The sequence below is a fragment of the Pleurodeles waltl genome, chromosome 6, assembly GCF_031143425.1.
Source record: "Pleurodeles waltl isolate 20211129_DDA chromosome 6, aPleWal1.hap1.20221129, whole genome shotgun sequence".
Taxonomy (NCBI): Eukaryota; Metazoa; Chordata; class Amphibia; order Caudata; family Salamandridae; genus Pleurodeles; species Pleurodeles waltl.
In genome coordinates this window covers 1,661,320,722-1,661,342,703 of record NC_090445.1, presented here as the reverse complement: position 1 = coordinate 1,661,342,703, position 21,982 = coordinate 1,661,320,722, and the positions used below count along the sequence as shown (strand labels likewise).

The 21,982-nt window shown below is 41.8% G+C and overlaps 1 protein-coding gene across 6 annotated transcripts in view; it reads right to left on the bottom strand.

Annotated features, from left to right (window-relative positions):
* SEC16A (SEC16 homolog A, endoplasmic reticulum export factor) overlaps positions 1-20,689 on the bottom strand; it is a 300,868-nt gene extending 280,179 nt beyond the window's left edge. For all 6 annotated transcript variants that reach the window (XM_069241597.1, XM_069241599.1, XM_069241601.1 and 3 more), the window contains exons 1-4: positions 20,552-20,689; positions 5,279-9,405; positions 1,784-1,926; positions 430-524 (exon numbers count right to left, since the gene is read on the bottom strand). In XM_069241597.1, the coding sequence (XP_069097698.1) occupies positions 430-524; positions 1,784-1,926; positions 5,279-9,334 (4,294 nt within the window). In that variant the 5' untranslated portion in view covers positions 9,335-9,405; positions 20,552-20,689. The remainder of the gene's footprint in view (positions 1-429; positions 525-1,783; positions 1,927-5,278; positions 9,406-20,551) is intronic.
* Positions 20,690-21,982: the final 1,293 nt, after the last annotated feature.

Below are 21,982 nucleotides of genomic sequence, written 5' to 3'. Positions count from 1 at the left end.
CCATCCATTAATCGCCATCGAACCAACCAACCAAGCACCATAATAAGGAGCACAACAAATTGCTGTCCACTTCACCCGAGCCATATTCTGGAACACAGAAGGCACTCTGGAGATGAACATAGGAAAATAGTGTTACAGTTCACTGCAAAGCGCGAGTTGAAGAGAAGAAACGTCTGTGAACATTATTAAAGAATTACTTACAGTACCAAACAAACTGCAGAAATTCTGACATGTAACGCTACTTGCTTTTCATTTTTTCCCCCCACAGATATTAACATTACCCACTGAACCATTACATGCACCCATCTTTATTGGCAGAACAGAAGATGCTGACTAAATGTGTCAAAATATTCTCAAATTTGCTGGTATAAAAAGGGCACAGTGAGGTCATAATTAGCAAATCGTTAACCATTACCTGCCTTTTCTTACCTCCATAGTCATAATGGCTTGGATAGTAACCATAATAATCACTGGGGGGCCCCCATCCAGCTTTCTGAGATCCGTAGTCCTCTCCATAGCCTTGTCTAAGAACAACGAAGAGAAAGCCGTAACTCTGAGTAATTAGCTACTTCCTTGTATTAAACTGAGTTTAGTAAGCAGTTTTTTTAAAACCGTAGCTTAAGATGTAGTGAGGGTAAGTAATCCATACCAGACTGGTTAGTATCCACCACACTAGAACTCTTGAATACACACCAGAATTTTAAGAAAGTATTTGTAAAACCTAACTTGTGTGTGTTTACATACAATACAGATTAAATATTTCTCACTTAGGAAAGGGGGCTACCCCATCCACTACAAAGCTTTCAATCCATGCATTTCTTATCAACTGGATGAAGACACTGCATCATCTTACTAGCTCTCCACTAGGGCTACTATTTATGGTTATCATTTTGATGATGCCAGCTTTAGACTCAACACAATACAGCTGTATGCAACTTCCTTGATTACGGTCTAAACCCCACTATGCAAAGCTTTATGGAGTTTCACAGTGTTAGAAAATACGAGGTTACTGGATAATCCTTCTCCCTTCCTCAGCTACTCTTGGTTTCACCTCAAATGTGTAACTTTACATTAAGCTGTCTTGCACATTAGTTGCCAATTTTCTTGAGATCTTCGAGTAATTACAAGGAAGGTATTTGTGTGTTATTCAACACCAAACTGAGATCTTTTTACAATTATGGTGCAGTTTATGTACAAATTTTATAGCAATTCATCATCACAAAAACAAAATACATCCTATCTTCATTATCATAGAAAATACATTAGAAAATACTGTAAATGCCCAGTATGCTTACCGTACCAACCCATTTTCATCATATCAATTAAAAATGTGCGGCATTTAGACAAACTAATTAAACCCAGCGAGGTACACATTCATTATTATTTCAATCCTCAGGTGTGTTATTTTCTTGAAAACACTCAATCAGGGGAGACAAATAACTAAAGTAAGCTTTCTACATGGATTGCAGATAAGGGCACTGTAACAGAATGTGATGTTACTCCACACTTTACTAGTGCCCCTTACTACATGGACATGTACACAGTATTCCTTGGACTGTCAGCTTATCACAGGCAGGTGAGCAGAGAAGTAAATGGTACTTCTATTTCATATAAAGCAGGCCGGGAGAACCTAAAAACGTATTCGCCATGATACAGATGGACTCGTCAAAATCAGGCTGGGGACTCCTGAATGGAAGCACTGGCAAATCCTACACTACAGATCTACATAAAAACAACATGTGAAAAGAGAAAAAACTAAAATACATCAACACCGTGTACATACCTAGAGGATGGCCTATCAGAGGTACGACTACATCGGGAACTAGGTCGCTCAGGTTCCACATAATGGTATCGACCAGGGTCCACGTAGGCAGCATTAGTAATGTCATAAGGTCTGTAACGTGGGTCATAGGGACCATATGCATTCTGAAACATGTAAGAGAATGAGGACTGAGAAACACTGCCACACTTAAAATACAGTCTGTTTTACATCTATAACAGCTATGAGGAACCTCAAACTGAGAAAAACAGGGGAAAAATAGATATAATGCAATGTCCAACAAAATATTAACATTAGAAAGGGCTACTCAAAAATATACAACACTGTTCAGCTGTAACACTGCTGCACATAAAGAAAATGTTTAGCAAATGTAAGAACTAAAATGGCAAGCATACTCCAATTTCTTCTAGAACATTTTTTTTTAACATTAATACAAACAGACACCAACCCTTGAATGATCTCAGGGTTCAAATATGTGTCCGACTGTCACCATTATACTGATTTTTCTGAGAACATTAATATAAAGCAGTTCGATTTTCAGCTTAAGTCTTATTAGCTAACAGGGCTTAAAAGAATGAGGAAAACGTCCTCAACCATATCAAACTTACATGCATTCTTGTTGCCTGTGGAGGCAAAGGTGCCTTAACTACACCTTGAATCTTTTTATTGGCCACAATTCCCTATAGCAATGGCATCAGTGTCAGGCCACATGTAAACAAGAAAAAAAAATAACGTTTCTGGTGAAAATATAACCTGATGTCCCATCCCCACCGCACTCTCCCGAACTCTAAACACACTCATCCCCAAGTCTTACTATGGAGACCGTAAGGGTAGGAATCACTTTTGGGTTTTCTCAATGCATGTAAAATTACATGCTGACAGCGTCTTCGACGTGGAGCTTATACAGCGCTCTGCTGTCTTTCAGCTAAGTAATGCCGTTTTTAGGATGAAACACACTGGCTGTGATCTTCATAGCATTTCAAGAAAGAAATAAAGAACTTCTTGACACTATGATTTGTTATCTTAGTCTGAGCATTTTTGGGTACTTCACAGAATTTTTGTGGAGTAATACTTCCTTAGCTACCTTGTAACCTGCATGACTTAGTAAATTACATTTCGCAAAGCGTCTCTCTCACCTTTGTGTGTATTCATTATGTAGTGTTCATGATTTGGAATGGTTAACCCACAGAGTAGAGAAACTGTGACCTGGAAGGACTGAGTGGGTCATTACACCTTATAACCGTTCAAAGCAGAGATTTAAAAAATATATATTATGTTTGTTGTTAGAAAAGATATCAGACAATAAGGGACGAAGACTACTCACCAAATTCAGTTTCATATCTATTTTCTACGTATAGCTCTAGGATAGGGTTGCTCTTAATGGATTCCCCTTCATCAACCGATGCCACTAAGTCAGGCTAACCAGACACTTTACTTGTCTTTGTTTCTTTCCTCCCACATATTCCTGTCAAGTTTCCCAGCATCCGTTCTATAACTTAGAGGTAAGGGTCTTCCAAAATGTACACATCTTTAAGAAGTAGAAAAATGGGGTGCACCATTTCATAATCACTAACAAAATAAAAGATAATTACACAATTTCAGTGTTCTTCCCTTCCTTTGGATACAGTGGACCTTTCCAAACAGCCAAAAACCATCTTCATCAGTTCAGAACACCATAGGTTTCACCAAACAAAACAGGCAAGAACTGCAAAGCTAGTACCCAGGACTGTGAGGTGGGAGTGTCCTGCAAACCAGGGGTACCATTCTGGGACCCACGATCGAAGATGTGCATGTTGATCCGATCGTAAACAGTAAACTCCACTAGCTTTATATTTTTGGCACAACTGAGCTTCTTGGACATATCAGTCAATGACAAGTTTGGATGCACTGAATATTTTGCCATTACAAATGCTAGAAATCCACTCAATATGCACAAAACAAAAAAAACTCAGCTAATCTCAGTGCAAGGTCTATACAAAAAAGCTGGATATTTTTTGGCCTGATGTATGAAAGCTGCTTGCATCTACATGACAATTGCAAAATACAGCCGCTCATTTCACCTGTGGTTTACTGATATTTCCCTGCATCGCCTATATCAAGAAACTGCTTCTTAAATTGATTGAACATTATGCAAAACCACACTTTTAATTAGAAAAGCAGCCGAGCAGTAAGGCCCAAAACAAAACCAGCATGTTTTGGTACTCGGGCACTTACAACTTTGGATCATACATTGGGCATGCTTTCTCTAATTCACATTCTGCACACAATGTCTCACGAGTTTTTGTCAGAGATTTTGGCAAGTTACAACTGGGTTTTCCTAACTCTGTTTGAAGAAAACTGAATTCATCATAAATGCAATGTAGGTCATCACAGTAAATGGGTTAGCTTGCCACACTTTGTTTAATGTTTGGGTACCCATTTCAAAGGACCATTTGTCATCAGGCAAAACACTGTCACTCACAGGGCGATAAAGTTAAACGTTTGAGAGGGCTGAGTGGCCGAAGCAGAACGTAAAGGATATTCATACAAACGAAAAGGAGAAAGAATTTGCTCCACCAGCCTGGCAGAAAACTAACCTGGCAGACCTTCCCAGGACAAGTCTAGAAAGGATTTTCATAGTGCATATCTACTCCCAGGTTCTGTCAGAGGTGGTAGCCAACACTAAAATCCTTGCCGATTACTGTAATCTGTGAGATATCATGTAAAAATAAGTTTCTACATACTTTCATATTTAATAACAACCTACCCTTAAATATTTATTGCCTTTATCAACTCCTTTTCACAACTAAAATAAATAAACTGCCTGAAGCCTCTTACCATGTTTCATAACAAACAGATCAGACTGTGGCAATGGACGTATTTTATCTAAGGACTCAACCTGACCTCTAGCCTTTGTCATCTTTGGTTGGTATCCATTAGCAACTCAGGCCTACTATATTCAACATAACGTTTCACACAAGGCAACGACTGGCAAAACAATACACAACCAGACCCAAATCCTTCCACAGTAATGCTTCTTAAATCTATTTTCTGTTGATCACATATGGTCTGGCAACACTTAGCAAAAACAAATCCTGAACTTTCTCTCCACCACCAAACCACCTTACTGGCTGCAAACCTGGACTCAACTCACTCTGTATGGCTACATTTACCAAGCAGCTGTCAAAGTTTACACCAGTAAGGGGAAACTAAACTGCCCACAGAACATCAATTATGGCCCTGTTGTCAGGGAAAGATGCAAAACATTGCTTTGTTGAAGCGCCAAAAATCCTTACATCCGATACAGCTCTTTGAGGATTAATGTCTGGAAAAGGTCATCCCATATATGTCGAGTTTGACAAACATATCCAGATTGTACTTCGTAATACAAAAGAAACAGTGGGCAACCAGTACCCCACAAGATCACAAAACATTAATATTTTTTACTCAGTATAAAGGACTTCCAGAAGTTATTCACTGGCTACTTTAGGATGTATCAAAATAAAGAAAGTTTGCTACCTGATAGTAAAGATGAGCTGCTCTGGGATCTGACAATGCGTACGTGGCTCTAGGATCTGCTGCTGGATAAGCCGCCGGATAGGCAGAATATGCCTCATATGGTTGTCTGTAGTACATGTAGGCAGATGGATCAACTCCTGGCCCAAATCCCTGCTGTGGTGTCTGACAATTCGGTGGCCTTGGATGTTCTTGCTGCCCTGCAGGATCATTTGTGCTAACAGGTGCAGCAGGAGCACTAGAGGACTGAAGACGCTCTGCAGCATGGTCAGGTCTTGCAGTATCATAGCTTGTAAAAGGCTGTGAGGCACTTCCTGTAGGAGGTACAAGAGGAGGTTTATTGCTTTCGGTCGGCATTTCTTTTTGAGTTGCTTCTTGGACTGATTTACTTCCAGGGTACATCTGGTAACTCGAAGCGCTGGGCTGCTCCGTAGAAGACGTGGGCACAGTAGCTGGTGCTGAATGTTGCTTATGTTCAGATAGCAATGCAGAAGGCTGTTGCTTATCATTCGTGACCTGTTGATAGAAACTTTGTCTGTCATTCATCCCTTCTCCCACAAGGAAAGAATTACGATTAAATACAGGTCCACCTTCAACTGAGTTGCTTTGTATTTGCATAAAAGGAGTTGCACTGTCTTTGCTTGATGCCCGGCTCATTGTAAAATCAAGAGCACCGGACATTTCTTCAAGACTATTTGGCAGTATTGCTGAATTGTTATAGTGCAAATCTATATGACTTGCAGGTGAAGCTAACTTCACAGTCGCACTGCCTGTTAAAATATTTTTCACAGTTCCAGGAGATGATGGAACTTGTGGGTTTGACCCTGGTTTAGGAAGAATGGGCTCCTCCTTGATCTTTACTTGGGCAGAAGTGGCTAAATTAAGTGGAATTTGCTGTGACGTGTGTTGGGTCAATGAATCTGAAGCCATGGATTGAGAGACACTTGTGCTTAGCACCAAAGTAGAAGTAGGCAGGTCAGTGGACAGGGGTGGTTTATTTATGGTCCCACCATTTTCACCAGACAACCCCTGAACCTGTGATGCATGATTGGTTAACACAGACTTGCCATCACATCCAAGAATGCAGTTGCCTTCTTGCTGGTTGAGCTGATTTGGTAATGAAGACATAGAAAAATTAATTGGCTGTGAAAAATTGTAGCTTTGGTTGGGTTGTGCAACCAAGAGAGGATTCTGCAAAGACTCTGTAGGTGGGGAGGACAACAAACTTGCATAACCTGAACTTGTCTGTGAATTAAATGGTTCTTCATCTCCTATTTTTGGAGGATTTTCAAGATTTTCTGAAGAAACATTTCCCTCCGGAGAAGGCTGCCCGTGAGCAGGACCACTGTTAGATTTGAGATCCAATATTCCCACTTCTGGAGGCTGGATTATATCTTTGTTCCTTGGTTTAGGAGGAACATGCACAGCAGGTGCTGCGGGAGCAAGGAGAACATTTGCCCCAAAAACAGGCAACTCGCTTTGAGCCCAAAGAGTGGTAGCTGGACTTTCACACTTCTTGTTTGCTCCATGTGCTCGAGAGGAGGGTCTTTTTTCTAAGGTAAGGAGAGTAGGTTCCATGGAAGGGGCCCTTAGTGGTTGCAAAACATTACTAGGATCTCCAATTCCTAGATGAAAGAAAGGATGTGCTTGGGGCATGAAAATATTTTCCAAATTGTCAGGTGGCTGCTCAAGGTTGCCTGGAGAGGTTGCAACAGTGGTGCTGGTCTGTCTTGTCTTACTTTGGATCTCTGGGTTCTCTCTAACTTCCCCTACCATCTTGGCTTGATCTACTTCTGTTGGCCTCACGCCAATCCCATGAGAACGGACGGGCTCAAAAGAACTATTTGCACTGGTCTGAAATATTCCTGTGGGTTTGGGCGGACTAGGAGTTGGAGTGTTCGACAAATTGGCATGCATATTATTCTTGGAAATGTTCTGTCCACCTGAATCCCCCTCTATGGGAGAAGAATCAATCTGCTTAAAAAAGCCCGAAGGGGACTCCTCTGGTTTTCCACTTTCTTGCTGAATAAAGGTACCAGTTAACTCCTGGGGCCTTGTCGAACTAGAAGCACTCCGGTGACTTACATTACTATACCCAGAGGAGACACTATCAGACCGAACAGGATGAGATACAGAATCAGGAGTCTCCAAGTTTGGTCCCCCTTCAGAGTGCCCTGCAATGCTGTTCTTTAGGACTGGTGGTCCAGGTAGTGGGCCATACCGGAACATATCAGAACTTGAGCTAGGGGACAGAGAGTTGGCATCTAATGGCTCACTTGGCAGAACTTCTTGATTTTGAACACACTCCAAGTTCTCGACATTGTCATACTGTGTCCCACTGGCAACTGGGGGATCACCAACCTGCGTTTTATGATTTACATTAACATCTGAAGGGTTACTACAGTCATCTTGGTTGCTTACACTCAGAGAAAAATACTGCTCTATGCCCATAGGGGCAGTCTCATTAATTGAACTCATATTAACAGGTGCCTGTGGTGGTATATTTGCTGCATGCTGTTGAACATAAAGAGGCGATATGTATGCCTGTGCAGAACTCTGCTGAGCGTAAGAATCAGATTCTACTCTTTGACTGCCTGCTTGTTTTTCAGAAGGAACTATTTCTTCATTTTCAGCCTCATCCCCTTTGAAGAACATTGAGATTGTTCCAGAATCTGTAGGGATTTGGGAGCTGGCTGTCTCAGTCCTATTACGCAAATGGCTTTCAGCGTTATGGGCTAAAAACATGGGTTCTTCACGGTTCTGGTCCAGTGTGATAGATTGTGGGTAAAAGCTTTCTGTGTAAGGCTGGCGGTAGAAATTATTGTTCTGTCCCAAAGTCTGGTTATAGGTCTTTTCATGCTGAAATGAGTGGTTAAACTGTAAAGTGCTGCTTTGAGAAACGCCTATTGTGCTTCTTTCAGCACCACCTACTAGAGGTGTGGAAAGAGTACTTTGATGTAGTTGTCCAATACGAGAAGGGTCAAGGGCCTGTGTAGTAAAAGGAGTACTGCCCGATGGAAGGGAGGAATTCATACAGTGAGGGACACTTGAAGGAACAGCTTGAGAGGGGGGCACAGGAGGGGGCAAGTAATTTGAAACAGATGTTTGTAGTCCATCTTGGAAAGGCCTCCACTGATTGGCTTGCTGGACTGGGTGAGAATGGAATGAGGTTGTGTTAGGTGCGACTGTGCGGCCTGCACTGAAATCTTTAATAACATCTTGTCTGTTTTGATTTGGCTTCCCAGTCTGCTGCTGTTCTCGTATCGTACCTTCAAATGTAGGTCCTAAACTGTAAGGAGGAGTGGATTCATTTCGAGGTGGTGGTTCTCTACTGGGATGGACAACTGCGCTGTTCGGAAAGTAACCAGTCAGTCCTGAAGATGTAGTACTATTTGCAGAAGTAAACACATTTGCTACATAGGGTGCACTAGATCCCGAAGATGCAGTACACACCGCATTCGCACCTGTGACAGAAACTGAAGATGAAGTATTACCCCCATATGAATTTGGTCTTGACCCAGAAGATGACGTATAGGCCCCATAAGAACTTGGCCCAGTCCCTGAAGATGATATATATCCATCATGTAAACCTGGATGAGATGATCCACTTTGTGAAGTTGTGCCGGGCCACGAAGAGGTTGCAGGCACCTCATTCGAACCTACACCAGACCCTGAAGAAGATGTAGACACTCCATGTGAAGCTCCGGAAGAGGATGAAGGTACTCCATATGAACCCAGACCAGACCCCAGGGACGACATATACATTCCTTGTGAATAATCCCCTGCATATGCCGCTGGTTGTGAAAATGCTGGTAAGGAAGCACCCTGCCCGACAACTGTATTGCTTTTTGATGGATTATTCAGTGGTGTGTTCTGAGGAGTCAATCTGCCAAATGCAAAAGGGTCAGTCACAGGTTGAACAGTGGCAGCTGCCCCAGATGCTTGCACATTTGACCGTCTGCTGTACGGATTGTTGCGCCGATATGCATTCGGGCCCATTCCCATCTGTGGTGGAGGCCCGCTGGCTCCTGAAAGTGCTGCCTGGGGAGCAGGCTGCATGGCCGTTTTTTAAAGGTGATCCCTTGCTTTGTTTCCTCGCAGTTGCTGGTAGATGTTAGTGACCACTTAAGCTGTAGAAAGAACAAGAAATGGCATGCATTAGCTATTACAGGTCATTGCAAACAAGAAAATACACAGGCAATACATATATTGCCTCTAAATGTATGAAAGTATATAGTATTTCTACTTTTTAATGTAGAACACAGATAGCATTACATGTTAATGACAAATATAAATCTTTCAAATGTGCAGTTTCAACACTGGTGAATATTTACAAAAATTGTGTGCATACTGTCATTCAGTTTACAGGGAGTGCAGAATTATTAGGCAAATGAGTATTTTGACCACATCATCCTCTTTATGCATGTTGTCTTACTCCAAGCTGTATAGGCTCGAAAGCCTACTACCAATTAAGCATATTAGGTGATGTGCATCTCTGTAATGAGAAGGGGTGTGGTCTAATGACATCAACACCCTATATCAGGTGTGCATAATTATTAGGCAACTTCCTTTCCTTTGGCAAAATGGGTCAAAAGAAGGACTCGACAGGCTCAGAAAAGTCACAAATAGTGAGATATCTTGCAGAGGGATGCAGCACTCTTAAAATTGCAAAGCTTCTGAAGCGTGATCATCGAACAATCAAGCGTTACATTCAAAATAGTCAACAGGGTCGCAAGAAGCGTGTGGAAAAACCAAGGCGCAAAATAACTGCCCATGAACTGAGAAAAGTCAAGCGTGCAGCTGCCACGATGCCACTTGCCACCAGTTTGGCCATATTTCAGAGCTGCAACATCACTGGAGTGCCCAAAAGCACAAGGTGTGCAATACTCAGAGACATGGCCAAGGTAAGAAAAGCTGAAAGACGACCACCACTGAACAAGACACACAAGCTGAAACGTCAAGACTGGGCCAAGAAATATCTCAAGACTGATTTTTCTAAGGTTTGATGGACTGATGAAATGAGAGTGAGTCTTGATGGGCCAGATGGATGGGCCCGTGGCTGGATTGGTAAAGGGCAGAGAGCTCCAGTCCGACTCAGACGCCAGCAAGGTGGAGGTGGAGTACTGGTTTGGGCTGGTATCATCAAAGATGAGCTTGTGGGGCCTTTTCGGGTTGAGGATGGAGTCAAGCTCAACTCCCAGTCCTACTGCCAGTTCCTGGAAGACACCTTCTTCAAGCAGTGGTACAGGAAGAAGTCTGCATCCTTCAAGAAAAACATGGTTTTCATGCAGGACAATGCTCCATCACACGCGTCCAAGTACTCCACAGCGTGGCTGGCAAGAAAGGGTATAAAAGAAGGAAATCTAATGACATGGCCTCCTTGTTCACCTGATCTGAACCCCATTGAGAACCTGTGGTCCATCATCAAATGTGAGATTTACAAGGAGGGAAAACAGTACACCTCTCTGAACAGTGTCTGGGAGGCTGTGGTTGCTGCTGCACGCAATGTTGATGGTGAACAGATCAAAACACTGACAGAATCCATGGATGGCAGGCTTTTGAGTGTCCTTGCAAAGAAAGGTGGCTATATTGGTCACTGATTTGTTTTTGTTTTGTTTTTGAATGTCAGAAATGTATATTTGTGAATGTTGAGATGTTATATTGGTTTCACTGGTAATAATAAATAATTGAAATGGGTATATATTTTTTTTTGTTAAGTTGCCTAATAATTATGCACAGTAATAGTCACCTGCACACACAGATATCCCCCTAACATAGCTAAAACTAAAAACAAACTAAAAACTACTTCCAAAAATATTCAGCTTTGATATTAATGAGTTTTGTGGGTTCATTGAGAACATGGTTGTTGTTCAATAATAATATTAATCCTCAAAAATACAACTTGCCTAATAATTCTGCACTCCCTGTATAGCGAACATGGAATGAACACTCACTAGTTCAAATTTTCCTACTATCAACAGCCAAAACAATTTGCATGAATTATAGCTGCGATTTCACGCTTATCTTATTGAACACTAATGTGAAGCAGTTTTGAAAACTGTTTCAAGCAACTATTTCATAACCCCCACTCTTGCATACAATTAGCCGTTGCTATCAATCACAGATAAGAATCTGTGCAAGTCTGTATCTTTATCCCGACTGACACAGACGTCCCACAAAGTCCTACTATCATTTCTATTCTATTAGACTCTTGCCCATAGCTGCCAAATCGCCCCACTCAATTCCATCGATTCTCTTCCCAGCAATATGAAAACAGCAACTTGCAAATCCAAGCATTAGTGGAGAGGAACGAAAAAGAGCTACATGAAGGCCACTCTAGAGCTTCAAGTCTGCCAACAGGATATTCAAAATAACCTATCACCAGCAGTAGTGCACTTGGCATGTTACAATCTAATGAACCATAAGTCCATATGCCATGCAATAAAATTCCCTCAGGCACAAGTCCCAGATGTTATTGGTATACTGTCATCTGTCCTATAGGTACCCAAATGAATGAACTTCGATGGTGGGCTGTCTTATCACTTCTCCCTTTATTTATGCTGCCATGCTGATCACATTAATTTCGAGATTACTCCACATTGTTGGGTGTCAATGTGTGTATCTAATCATTTTCTTCCCGGCATGGCAGCATAAATAAAGGGAGAAGTGGTAAAGGACAATAAAGAATTACCCGTTTGCTGTTCCTTCAAATACGTTGGAACCAGCCCAGGCACAATAGCTCGTGCGTGGTTCCCCATCTTATTTCCGAATCAGCTGGCAGATAAGACAGCCCACCACCAAAGTACATTGTGGAAATGAGCTGGCTGTCTAGGACTGCACTACAAAATTCACAGTGAAAGAGGCAGGATATTGCTATGGAGCACAGCATGGGCAGTGCCTGCTGGTACTACAGTACAAGAGGTTCCGGACAACAGAGGCCCGGGAGAGAGAGGGCACAGCAGAGTAATCAGGCTGGAACAGAATCTGCAGTAATGCAAGCAGTATCATACAGGTCTTTCTGAACTTGGGAACCAGCAGCTGCATTTGCTGCTTGTGCAGCACTGTTTGACTTTCAAAAGAAGGTTTTGCTCTCAGCAAGTAGGTAACACCATCAGAGACTGCAAAGTGTTGCCATCCCAAAATACTGGACAGAACAAACTGTAACAAAGCACCCTGGGAAAAGACAAACCAAATGCGAATTTAAAACTTTTTAACAGTGCAAAGTATGCTGGATTGGGAGCTAACAGGAGTTTTGTATAAAGTTGTAATACCAATCACTAAACTGCACTGAGCAAGCAAACTCAACCTTCTCTAAGTGGTTTGGGGTGGGGGTGAGGACTTGCTTACCTGCCCCCACTCCCCCTCCACCTCCCCCCAAAAAGAGAGAAGATTGGTCAAAATAATTTCCCAAAGATAAACTGGTGAAATATCTGAATAGGGACTGAAACTGTACAAAGGAGCATGTTTTTTTCATGAAGGTACAAGTCGTGTATGAGAAGATTAGAAACCAAGTATCCCTCTGGGCTACTTCGGAGTCTGAACCAGGTAAAGATTGCTAATCCCATCCAGACTATAAGGCATCCCACTGCCAACCAGGCATTTGATCCTTGTATCCTCTGTGGCCAGCCCAACAGTTCTCTAAACTTGTTAAAATAAATCACTTTTTGAAGGAGCGCAAATTAAGATAACAAACCATATAATCACTTTGTTTGCAATTTATCTGTAATGCCAAAACTGGTCGTAAGAAATGGCCCTGCTCCCATGCAATCAGCACTCGCACAGTGTGCCCAAGGTTCATGACAGTAAAATACCCAGACAAACAAAAGGCAGTTATGCCCCCCGTCCTTATGCATAAGGTGGAGATAACCAGTCTATTCTCAAAAACAGCTAATGAGTCTGTATAACTAAGTTTTAAGAAAACCACTGCCTAAAATAGCCAATGAATTCCCAATAAGCCAAAGTGGTGCATGTTTCTGCAATACCTTGCTTATCACAAAATGTTAATGCACTTCTTATTCACAAACAGAAGAAGTCCTTGTGAGGTTGTAAAACATTTACAAATGTACAAACAAAGGGAAAATAAAGGGAAAGGCAATAATCAGCTGGAAACGCTGTACTATAACTTCTGTTCATCAGCAAACTCAACAAAGCTAGGTTTGCCCTCCATTAACTTATTCTACTAAACAAAGTGAAGGTCTTGCAGGGCTACACGTGTACTCACCAACCAGGATGTTACCAGGAAACTGCCCGCTTGCCAAGTTTGGTGCTCTGGGTGGCAAGTTCCATTTAGAAACCTCTAAAAAGTATGCACCACGAGAGCAGAAACTGAGGTGAATGTGAAATTTACTATGATCCATTTTCAAAGAAAAGAAACTGCAGAATTGCAAATGCAGTGAATGGCAAAGTTCCTCAAGATAACAGATAAATATGCCTGTCCCGTCCCCTCCCCAATTCCTCTCTTATGCGTTTCTTTTCTACCTGTCAGTCAGAAGCCTAACATGGTTAATCCAAATGCAGTATTGATATGTTCTGTGTAGGACCACTGCATCTACAAGGCTCATTTCCTCTACTATCACTATCTTTTTAGGTCAAGCTTAGGCACTGCATGCGCTGTCTCTGCGAGACATTCTGGGGGTAATTCCGACATTGCCAAGCGCGAACCGCCAATTGGCCGCTCCGCGGTCAAAAGACCGCAGAGGCCATTCAGACTTTCCTGCTGGGCCGGCGGGCGCCCGCCAAGGGAGCACCCGCCGGCCCAGCGGGAAAGGCCCTGCAACATTGAAGCCGGCTCCGAATGGAGCCGGCGGTGTTGCAGGGGTGCGACGGGTGCAGTTGCACCCGTCGCGATTTTCAAAATCATGCTGGGGCCCTGTTAGGGGGCCCCTGCACTGCCCATGCCAGTGGCATGGGCAGTGCAGGGGCCCTCAGGGGCCCCACGACACCCGTTCCTGCCATCCTGTTTCTGGTGGTGAAAACCGCCAGAAACAGGCTGGAGGGAAGGGGGTCGGAATCCCCATGGCGGCGCTGCTTGCAGCGCCACCATGGAGGATTCTCCCAGCCGGGGGTAATCCGGCGGGAAACCGCCGGACCCGGCTGGGCGACCGCGGCTTTACAGTCGCGGTCGGAATGCCAGATGAAGCACCGCCAGCCTGTTGGCGGTGCTTCCGGCGACCTCCACCCTGGCGGTCATAGACCGCCAGGGTTGGAATGAGGGCCTCTGTGTTTGGTGTAGGGGCTTGAGCCACACTCATTTTTGCCATCCGTTCTTTGTTGTGCTGGTCTTAAATGCTTCACTGTTATTGGTGCATTGCGCTATTTGTCCCTCCTTTGCCAACTAAGTTCCTGTCCAGGGAGCAGTCACTAAGAGGACATTTTTCTTTTTGTTGGCCATCACACTACATCACGTCTCCTCCAGTGTGTGATGGCCCAGCCTCCCTTCTGGTTTCAGTTTTCCCTTTAATCTGAGCCGTAATACTTTCTCCTCACGGTTCGGCCCCATACTTTGTGTTCAACAGTATGTTTTTTTTTTTTTTTTTTCTTTTTTAACTGTTGAGCCTTATTTTTGCTTTGTGTCTATCCTTTGCACTCATGCTCATGGCGGCCATTGCACTTTGAATCGGCTTGCTTATGTCAACTGTTTTACTTTTCATTTTCAATGTATGTGGCAAGAAAAGCCCAGTTAGGAATTTACAGTGCTAATAGCTCTAACTTGTTTAATTCTCTACTGGTTTGCAGCTTGGCCACCTTTTCTGGTGTGACTTGAAGACGGAGGCAAGTTCCTTTTCAAGGCATAGAAACATCAGGAACGTTGTTTGTGCTACCAGTCCGTGTTTGTTCATGGCACTGTGTTTACCGGCTATTACACGACCAGGAAGTCACATATGAAACAAGAACATAGCGGCGGGTAGCTTTGAAAGCAAAATGCTGCACTGAATGGTCTGGGTTTGTGTTTCATGGTTTCTTATGCGTCCAATTCTGGTTTCTGCAGACATTTATCTGTGTTTAAACATCAAATCAGCATATTTGGAGCGGGCCGACTGTGTACCTATACATACAATGGAAGAATTGTGATATTTTGTGCTGGTGCTAAGAATGTTGGATTGCATGATGTTTGGGGCAGATTGATTTCAAGGCGCCTTGTCTGAAATGGAGAATTTCTTGGTGTATACTGGCGCTAGGATTATGTGTTATTGTTTCAGTGGCCAGTTGCCATTTTCAGCACCTTCAGCTAGTCCTGGCTTTTTGGAATACATTTTGTACGTTGGGATTTTCCTGGTATCAATTTGAAAAGTGAAACTAAATGTCCCAGAAGTCAATGTCTGCTTGGCCATAAAGCCAGTACCGGTTAAAGGTGCCACATGTGACATAGGCTCGATTAAGAGCTGTCAGTGGCATAAATAATGTCTGTGTCGCGGTTCGATTGTGACTTATAAAATAATCTACTTAAATATACCATTGATTGGTTTAACAGATTGCAGGTGCAGCGTGGCTTTGCATTGTGATTGTATGCCTTAAAATTCCTTTTACTTTTTAATATGTGTATCCTAAACACGACTGGAATTTCAAAATGCAGATGTGAAAGTCTTCACAGGGGAATCAGGAAGTAATAAGTCTAGGGTCGAGTGGTTCTCCAGTTTCTGTGTCTCCAGGACGAATGTGTCAAAATATCTGCAACATAAAGACATTTTCAAATTTATTCAGTGCATAATGTCTGCCCCTCTGTAAAGGAATGCTCATAATATTACCTTTAGCATACCATTAAAATGAATTACGTTGCAGAATGGCAGCTGCTATTGTTTTCAAAGAATTACCCCAAATTAAAGGAATATTTTCTTGAGAACTGCATTAAGTACAAATGGGACCAAGATGTGCTTTGCCTTAAGTTTCCCCAGGTTTTATTATTATGTATGTTGACATGGTTAGATATTGGAAATGACACATCGTTATGCGTCTGGTCTTTATTTATTTTTTACTTTTAAATTGGTGTTGTCTTGCACTTCGAAGTCATGGCATGACCACATCCATTCTAGAAGCAGAACTTTAGAAATATTAGGTTGAGCGTAAGAGTACAGCCTCTTGTATACTTCTGTGGGCTTAAAGACATGTCATTTGTTCGTTTCAGTGTCTTTCAAAAATCCTTGCTTGCAAGTCCATTCCTCTTTGTCCCTCATTTTTAAGACGAGTGTGCAAGCTTCTGACCTGTTGTGATCTATTCTGTGGGTTTTAACCATGTGATGCTGTTTTAAATTGGGTTGCTAAATGGCAACATTTTCATTTTTTTGCTGGAGATAGAGGAAGAAGGTACATTGAAGTGCTTGAGCTATATATGCAGTGCCACTGGAATTATATGGCACGAAAAGACTAAATTTTGAGGCAGGGTTGACCACTTTATGTGGCAAGAAAAGTCCAGTTATTAATTTACAATGTCAATAGCTCTAACTCAAGAAAATGCAAGACCTGTTGCTTTGCAAATGCTTGTTTACTTGTTTTACTACATCCTGGTCCCTCTCACTCAGGCTCAAGGACTCTGAGAAGACCCAGTGGAGGAATACAGCTCTTAAAAATGAACAACACATTTAAACCTATCAAGTGACTGAGATGCAACGACCCATATGTTTCTATTTCCAAAAGGACAACAAATTGTTTTGCGTGCTTACTAGTGAACTTTTGCAGCACCAAAAGTACTCTATTCATAGACCCTGCAAGGATGAAAGGTTGAGTCATCCTTTTGAGCCTATTGTTACAGGCCTATCTCTGCAGCAAGCACTTAACAGAACTATCTTATCAGCATACTTTAGTAACCTGCCTACAGACATTAAATAAGGCTCGGCACCTATTCCTTCAGGAAAAAAATAAATACCCTTTGCCCTTTCCCCTAAAAATGAAAAAAGAAAAAGGTTATTCTCCATTACCAAGCAGAATACTGCACCTGTTGACAAGAATAATGAAAACAATGCCTTTAAGAAGGGAGTAAACAGGAGAAATGCAATTCATTTACAGTTACAGTAATTCAAATAAATGTACATTTATATGAATCGTAATCAATAGGTCTTTCAGCTACGATATTCTTCAGACCTGTATAAAAACGTAAATGACCTCAGAGAAAGTGAACTTTAGTCTATTGAGGGGGGTGTATAGATATTAGGAACACCCTATCTTGTTGCTCTTTAACCTCACAATAAACAGCCTTTTGGTAGCTTTAACAATTCATTTATACGCCAACATTGTGTTCTAGGCAACATATTGTCCATACAGATACTAGAATGTAGACAGGACAAGGTCTTTGTCACATAAAAAAAGATATATAAATGGGTGAAAAATAATGAATATATATTTCAAAACTAGTTGGACTCTTTCATTACACGTGGTCTAAAATTATTTTGCTATAAGGACTGACCTTAAACTTTAGAAAACATTAAATTTCCTGATATACCTGACTTGCAATGAGGCAACATTAAAATTATAAAATCATTCTAAACATGAAAAAAATGCAACTTGTAATGCTTCCCTTATTCAATACTCCATAACAGCCTTTTTGCGAGATGAATGTGACATGTTTTATAAAAAAAAAATGCAGAGATGAAAAGCAATTTTGCATGGTTTAGATGTCTGAAGATAAGTTCAAGATGTAGATGAAACGCACTGTCTATGCAGTCAAATGACAAGATAAAAGGAATACACCCCACCGCTATCAGTGACAAGTGTCTCAAACACCTGGCAGAATTAAGTCAAGTAATCAACCCGTGTGCATCCTGAATTGGCATTCATTTCAAATGACATTCACGACTGTCCAAAATCAGGATTAAAAAAATAACAACAATAAAAAAAAATATATCAATAACTGCAAAACTACACTCCGAAAATAAACCATTTCAGGGACAGTACTGTGATTGGAATAGGGATCTAGAAAGCCTCTCAACAGAAACCAACCAATTTTGTGAAACACTTGAAAATCTTTAGTTGTTTTTTAAATCACTTACGCTTCTATCTCTCTCAAGAGTTTCCTTTTTACCTCGTTAAGGCAGCTGAATTCTATTATGACCTTTTTTAGTTTAATGTTTGTAAAAGCTGATTTCTGTCCTTTTAAATTGCAATGCCATGATGTGAATGTGGTAGTCTCCATCTTATGCAAAAGAGCCAGGAATGTTTAAGCTACGTTCGTCCTTTATAAAAAAACATTATTATTTTTTTAAATGTGGCATTAAACTTCCCCCATTGAAATAAAAATATTAGATCAGCCATTCGCAAGTGTGAAAATCTTCAAATTAGCTTATTTTAGAGGCGTCTCAATGAGGAATAGCGGAAAGTGTGTTGCTTTGCTCATAGAATACTTATTCCTACAATACTAATCTAATGTGGAGAGAAATTGGTCATTTTTGGTGGCCTCTGCTCGCTCACTTCTGACCTTGGTATTTTCCGTTTAAGTTATTGATTTCGTAGTTCATATAAGTCTATATTCAGTACATATGACATTTTTGGAATCTTTCACGTGACTTGGACAAATGTAAAATGCTCTGCTACCCAATAGGTTTGGACAAAAAAAAAAAGTAAAACAGCATATTTATTTCCTTGAAAATATGTACCCTCCTTTGAAACATTTGAACATAGAACCGAACTGAAACAATTGTCCGAAAAATGTGTTCCAACACAATTTAGGTCACAATATAAAGTAACAAATAAAAAGTCAACAGAAAACAAAACAGAGTCGTCTATTAGAGCAAGCAAGTAAACAGAGCACGAATTAGCGTATCAAATGCTGTCGTGGAACAGAAAGAGTCAGACAAAAACAACGGAAGATATTGCCTTTCCCTTTGCCATCCCTTCACCGCACAAACAATGCAGTAGGTTACTAACAACTGGGCAACCAAATACTTTAATCTCAAGTACACGCTGTCATGATTAACATATGTTTAACAAGCATCGTCCCATAACCCTAAGAATAACTGCCTGCAGTTCGTTTTCTTTTGAACTGCTAGGTCTGGTCATCTGTAGAGAAGAGCCTCGTGCACCTGCCACACGACCAGGCGTGACCAGATGTGAAAGGCTAACACGGGGGAAATTGGTAATGAAAGTATTAGCACATTGCAGTCCCCAAACCAGTACTTTTCGCTATACGGAGGGTGATAATTAGTTTTCCCCATGCGCTGCAACGAATTTGGGTTACTCCGAAGCGCTAGGTCGGTATTTCTGCATCTCTATGCAATATTCACAAATATCAAGGTTTTAAATGAAAGGTTTGAAAAATGGGGGCATCCAACCACATAATGTAGATTGTAAGATATGTTGAGTTACTGAGTCCATAAAGTATTTAATACCCCTCGAAGAACAAGTTCTGCTTAAGAGAAGATTCGCCTGAATCTCTCTATATGAGTAACAACACTACTTGTCACGAGCGTGATGAGATGTATGACACAGGAACGATTAAAAAAAAAACCAAAGAAGGCTGCGACCAAACATACATTTTTTTGCATACAAGACAAATCAAACCAGGTAGGTATACATATGTGCAATCACAGGGCAACAACATAACACACACACAATAACACAAGAAAGCAACAACGAAAAAGAACAAACTTTTCTATTGCAGCACCAAAACCATACAACCCCGTATTGCGGACTAGGAAAGGAGACTTATTTGGGATTTATAAAACGTAAGAAATCTTACACAGGCACATAACCAGTCAAAGCGAAACAACCGAAACAGTCGCTACCTTTGGGTTTAAACATGATCAGTGATGTGCCATTTCACCAGATCAGGGGGATGTTTTTCTGCGCATGTAGGAATTACTTTTTCGCCCTCCTGGAATTTATTTTTTTATCTAACTGATATGAGTTGTTTTCAGTTCAATACCGCTTTCGTCTACCTCCCAGTGCGTTTTTGCTTCTTATGGCGTAGTCTGTCCCCCTAGTGCCACTTAAGCCCCATTTGTTACTCTTAATAGACTATTAATTCTGCTGCAGATATGCCTGCCCCTTTCTCCGGCTATTGAAGCTGTTTACAACCATCCCTATGCCTGACGAATGCTATTACAACCGGTAACAGTCTTGAATGTTTATTTCTTGGGATATCACGGTTGTCTCCCATAACATGTCTCTTCTCAGACTACTGATTGTCACTGTGCTGTCTGCCCAGTTCTCGTGCACTTAGTGCTGCTGAAACCATGCAAGCCTCTTCCCTGGACACCCAATGCAGATCTAGACTGCCAGCCACAATGGCATGCAATGACAAAAGGCTAAATCCCGCACTGTCCCCCTTTCACCCCTGTCCCAAAATACCTCAGGCGCCTCGGCCGGCGTCAGCCCCTGTCAGGCTCCCGTTATCCTGGACTCTTAGCAGTGGGACAGGAATCCCCACACACCGGCCATCTTGAACATCCGGCTCGACGACGTGTACATCCATACGTCACACACCCGGCGTTATTGCGTCACGCGAAGCTCCCCGGTCCTGGAAAGGTGCTTCTCTGGGGATCGCCTCTATTTAGTGACAGTCCTTAGTATTCCTGAGCAGTGACCCTAATGCATGAAGGAAAGAAGACGGTATGCTCTACGGGCCGCTCTGTCTGTAGACATAAAGGAAGGGCTACTGAGGACAGGTTCTTGCAGAAGACTGGGTGGCTCCCTGGGAATAAAGTTAGTGGTTTGTCTTTTCAACAAAAATAATTTTTAGAATTTCAAAATGACATGAAATATAAGTTGGTACCAAACATTTTATGAGATTTTTTAAATCCAGTACTCCACAGTAAGTTATGAAACAATCACATAGTTTTTACAATACTAATGTATAACAAAAAGCCTGATTAATTCCGCTTCCTTTACTGTTGCTCCGACCCTACTGTTACAAAAACAGTATTTATTGTCTTTTGTTTTGTTGCTCATGTCCTGATTTTCATGAAATCAGTCCATACTAAGATGGCCGTTAGTTTCGCTAAAGTTTGCTAAAGGGACTACGGCCTCTCACCCTTTCACATAGGTTTGGTCGTACCTACAAGACCGCCACACGTTTCCTGTTCAAAAATGTCTGCTTGGTTTACGTGTCTTTCAGAAACGGCATCGCCGTGTTCCAGTCCTCTGTCTATTCCCATGTATGTCACTCGGCGTCAGCTGGAAGAGCAAGTAACCGGTTGATGTGCCGCGCATGCGTAATTAAGTTTTACTGCAATTAAAACTGTAGTGGGCGAGGGAAACGTAATGGTGTGTGGTTAATGTGTTTAGTGTTGTGTTTTCCGAATAAAACTTTAAATGCATTACCCCAGTATACGGTGGAATCAGAGGAAGGTAGATGTAGACTTGGTTTGATGTTCTTTTATCAGTAAGGACAGGATCAAGCGCTGGCTAGCCAAGATCGAAAACATGAAGCAATTTATCTGAACTGCAGAGCCCAAAAGGGATTAGTGGTGGATTAGTATAGGGCAACAGCAGTTAATTTGAGCAGGGGACACGCGAGTCTGTTAGTTGGATTGAATAGAATAATGGAAGGATAGAGGAGTTAAGTGTCTAGAAAGTGTTTTTTGAGAGATCATAGTAGTAAGCTGAGGTTTGGGATGCGTCAAAGGGGATATACATGATGGCTTTCGCAGGTGCTTGTACAGTCCACGGAAATTGGACATGCACAGTGCAGCGACTAATGGATGTTGCTGATGGTCTTTACTGTCTTCGTCGATCCTGTCTCGTTCTGATCCCAATGTGAACACCGAGTGTGTCCCCTTC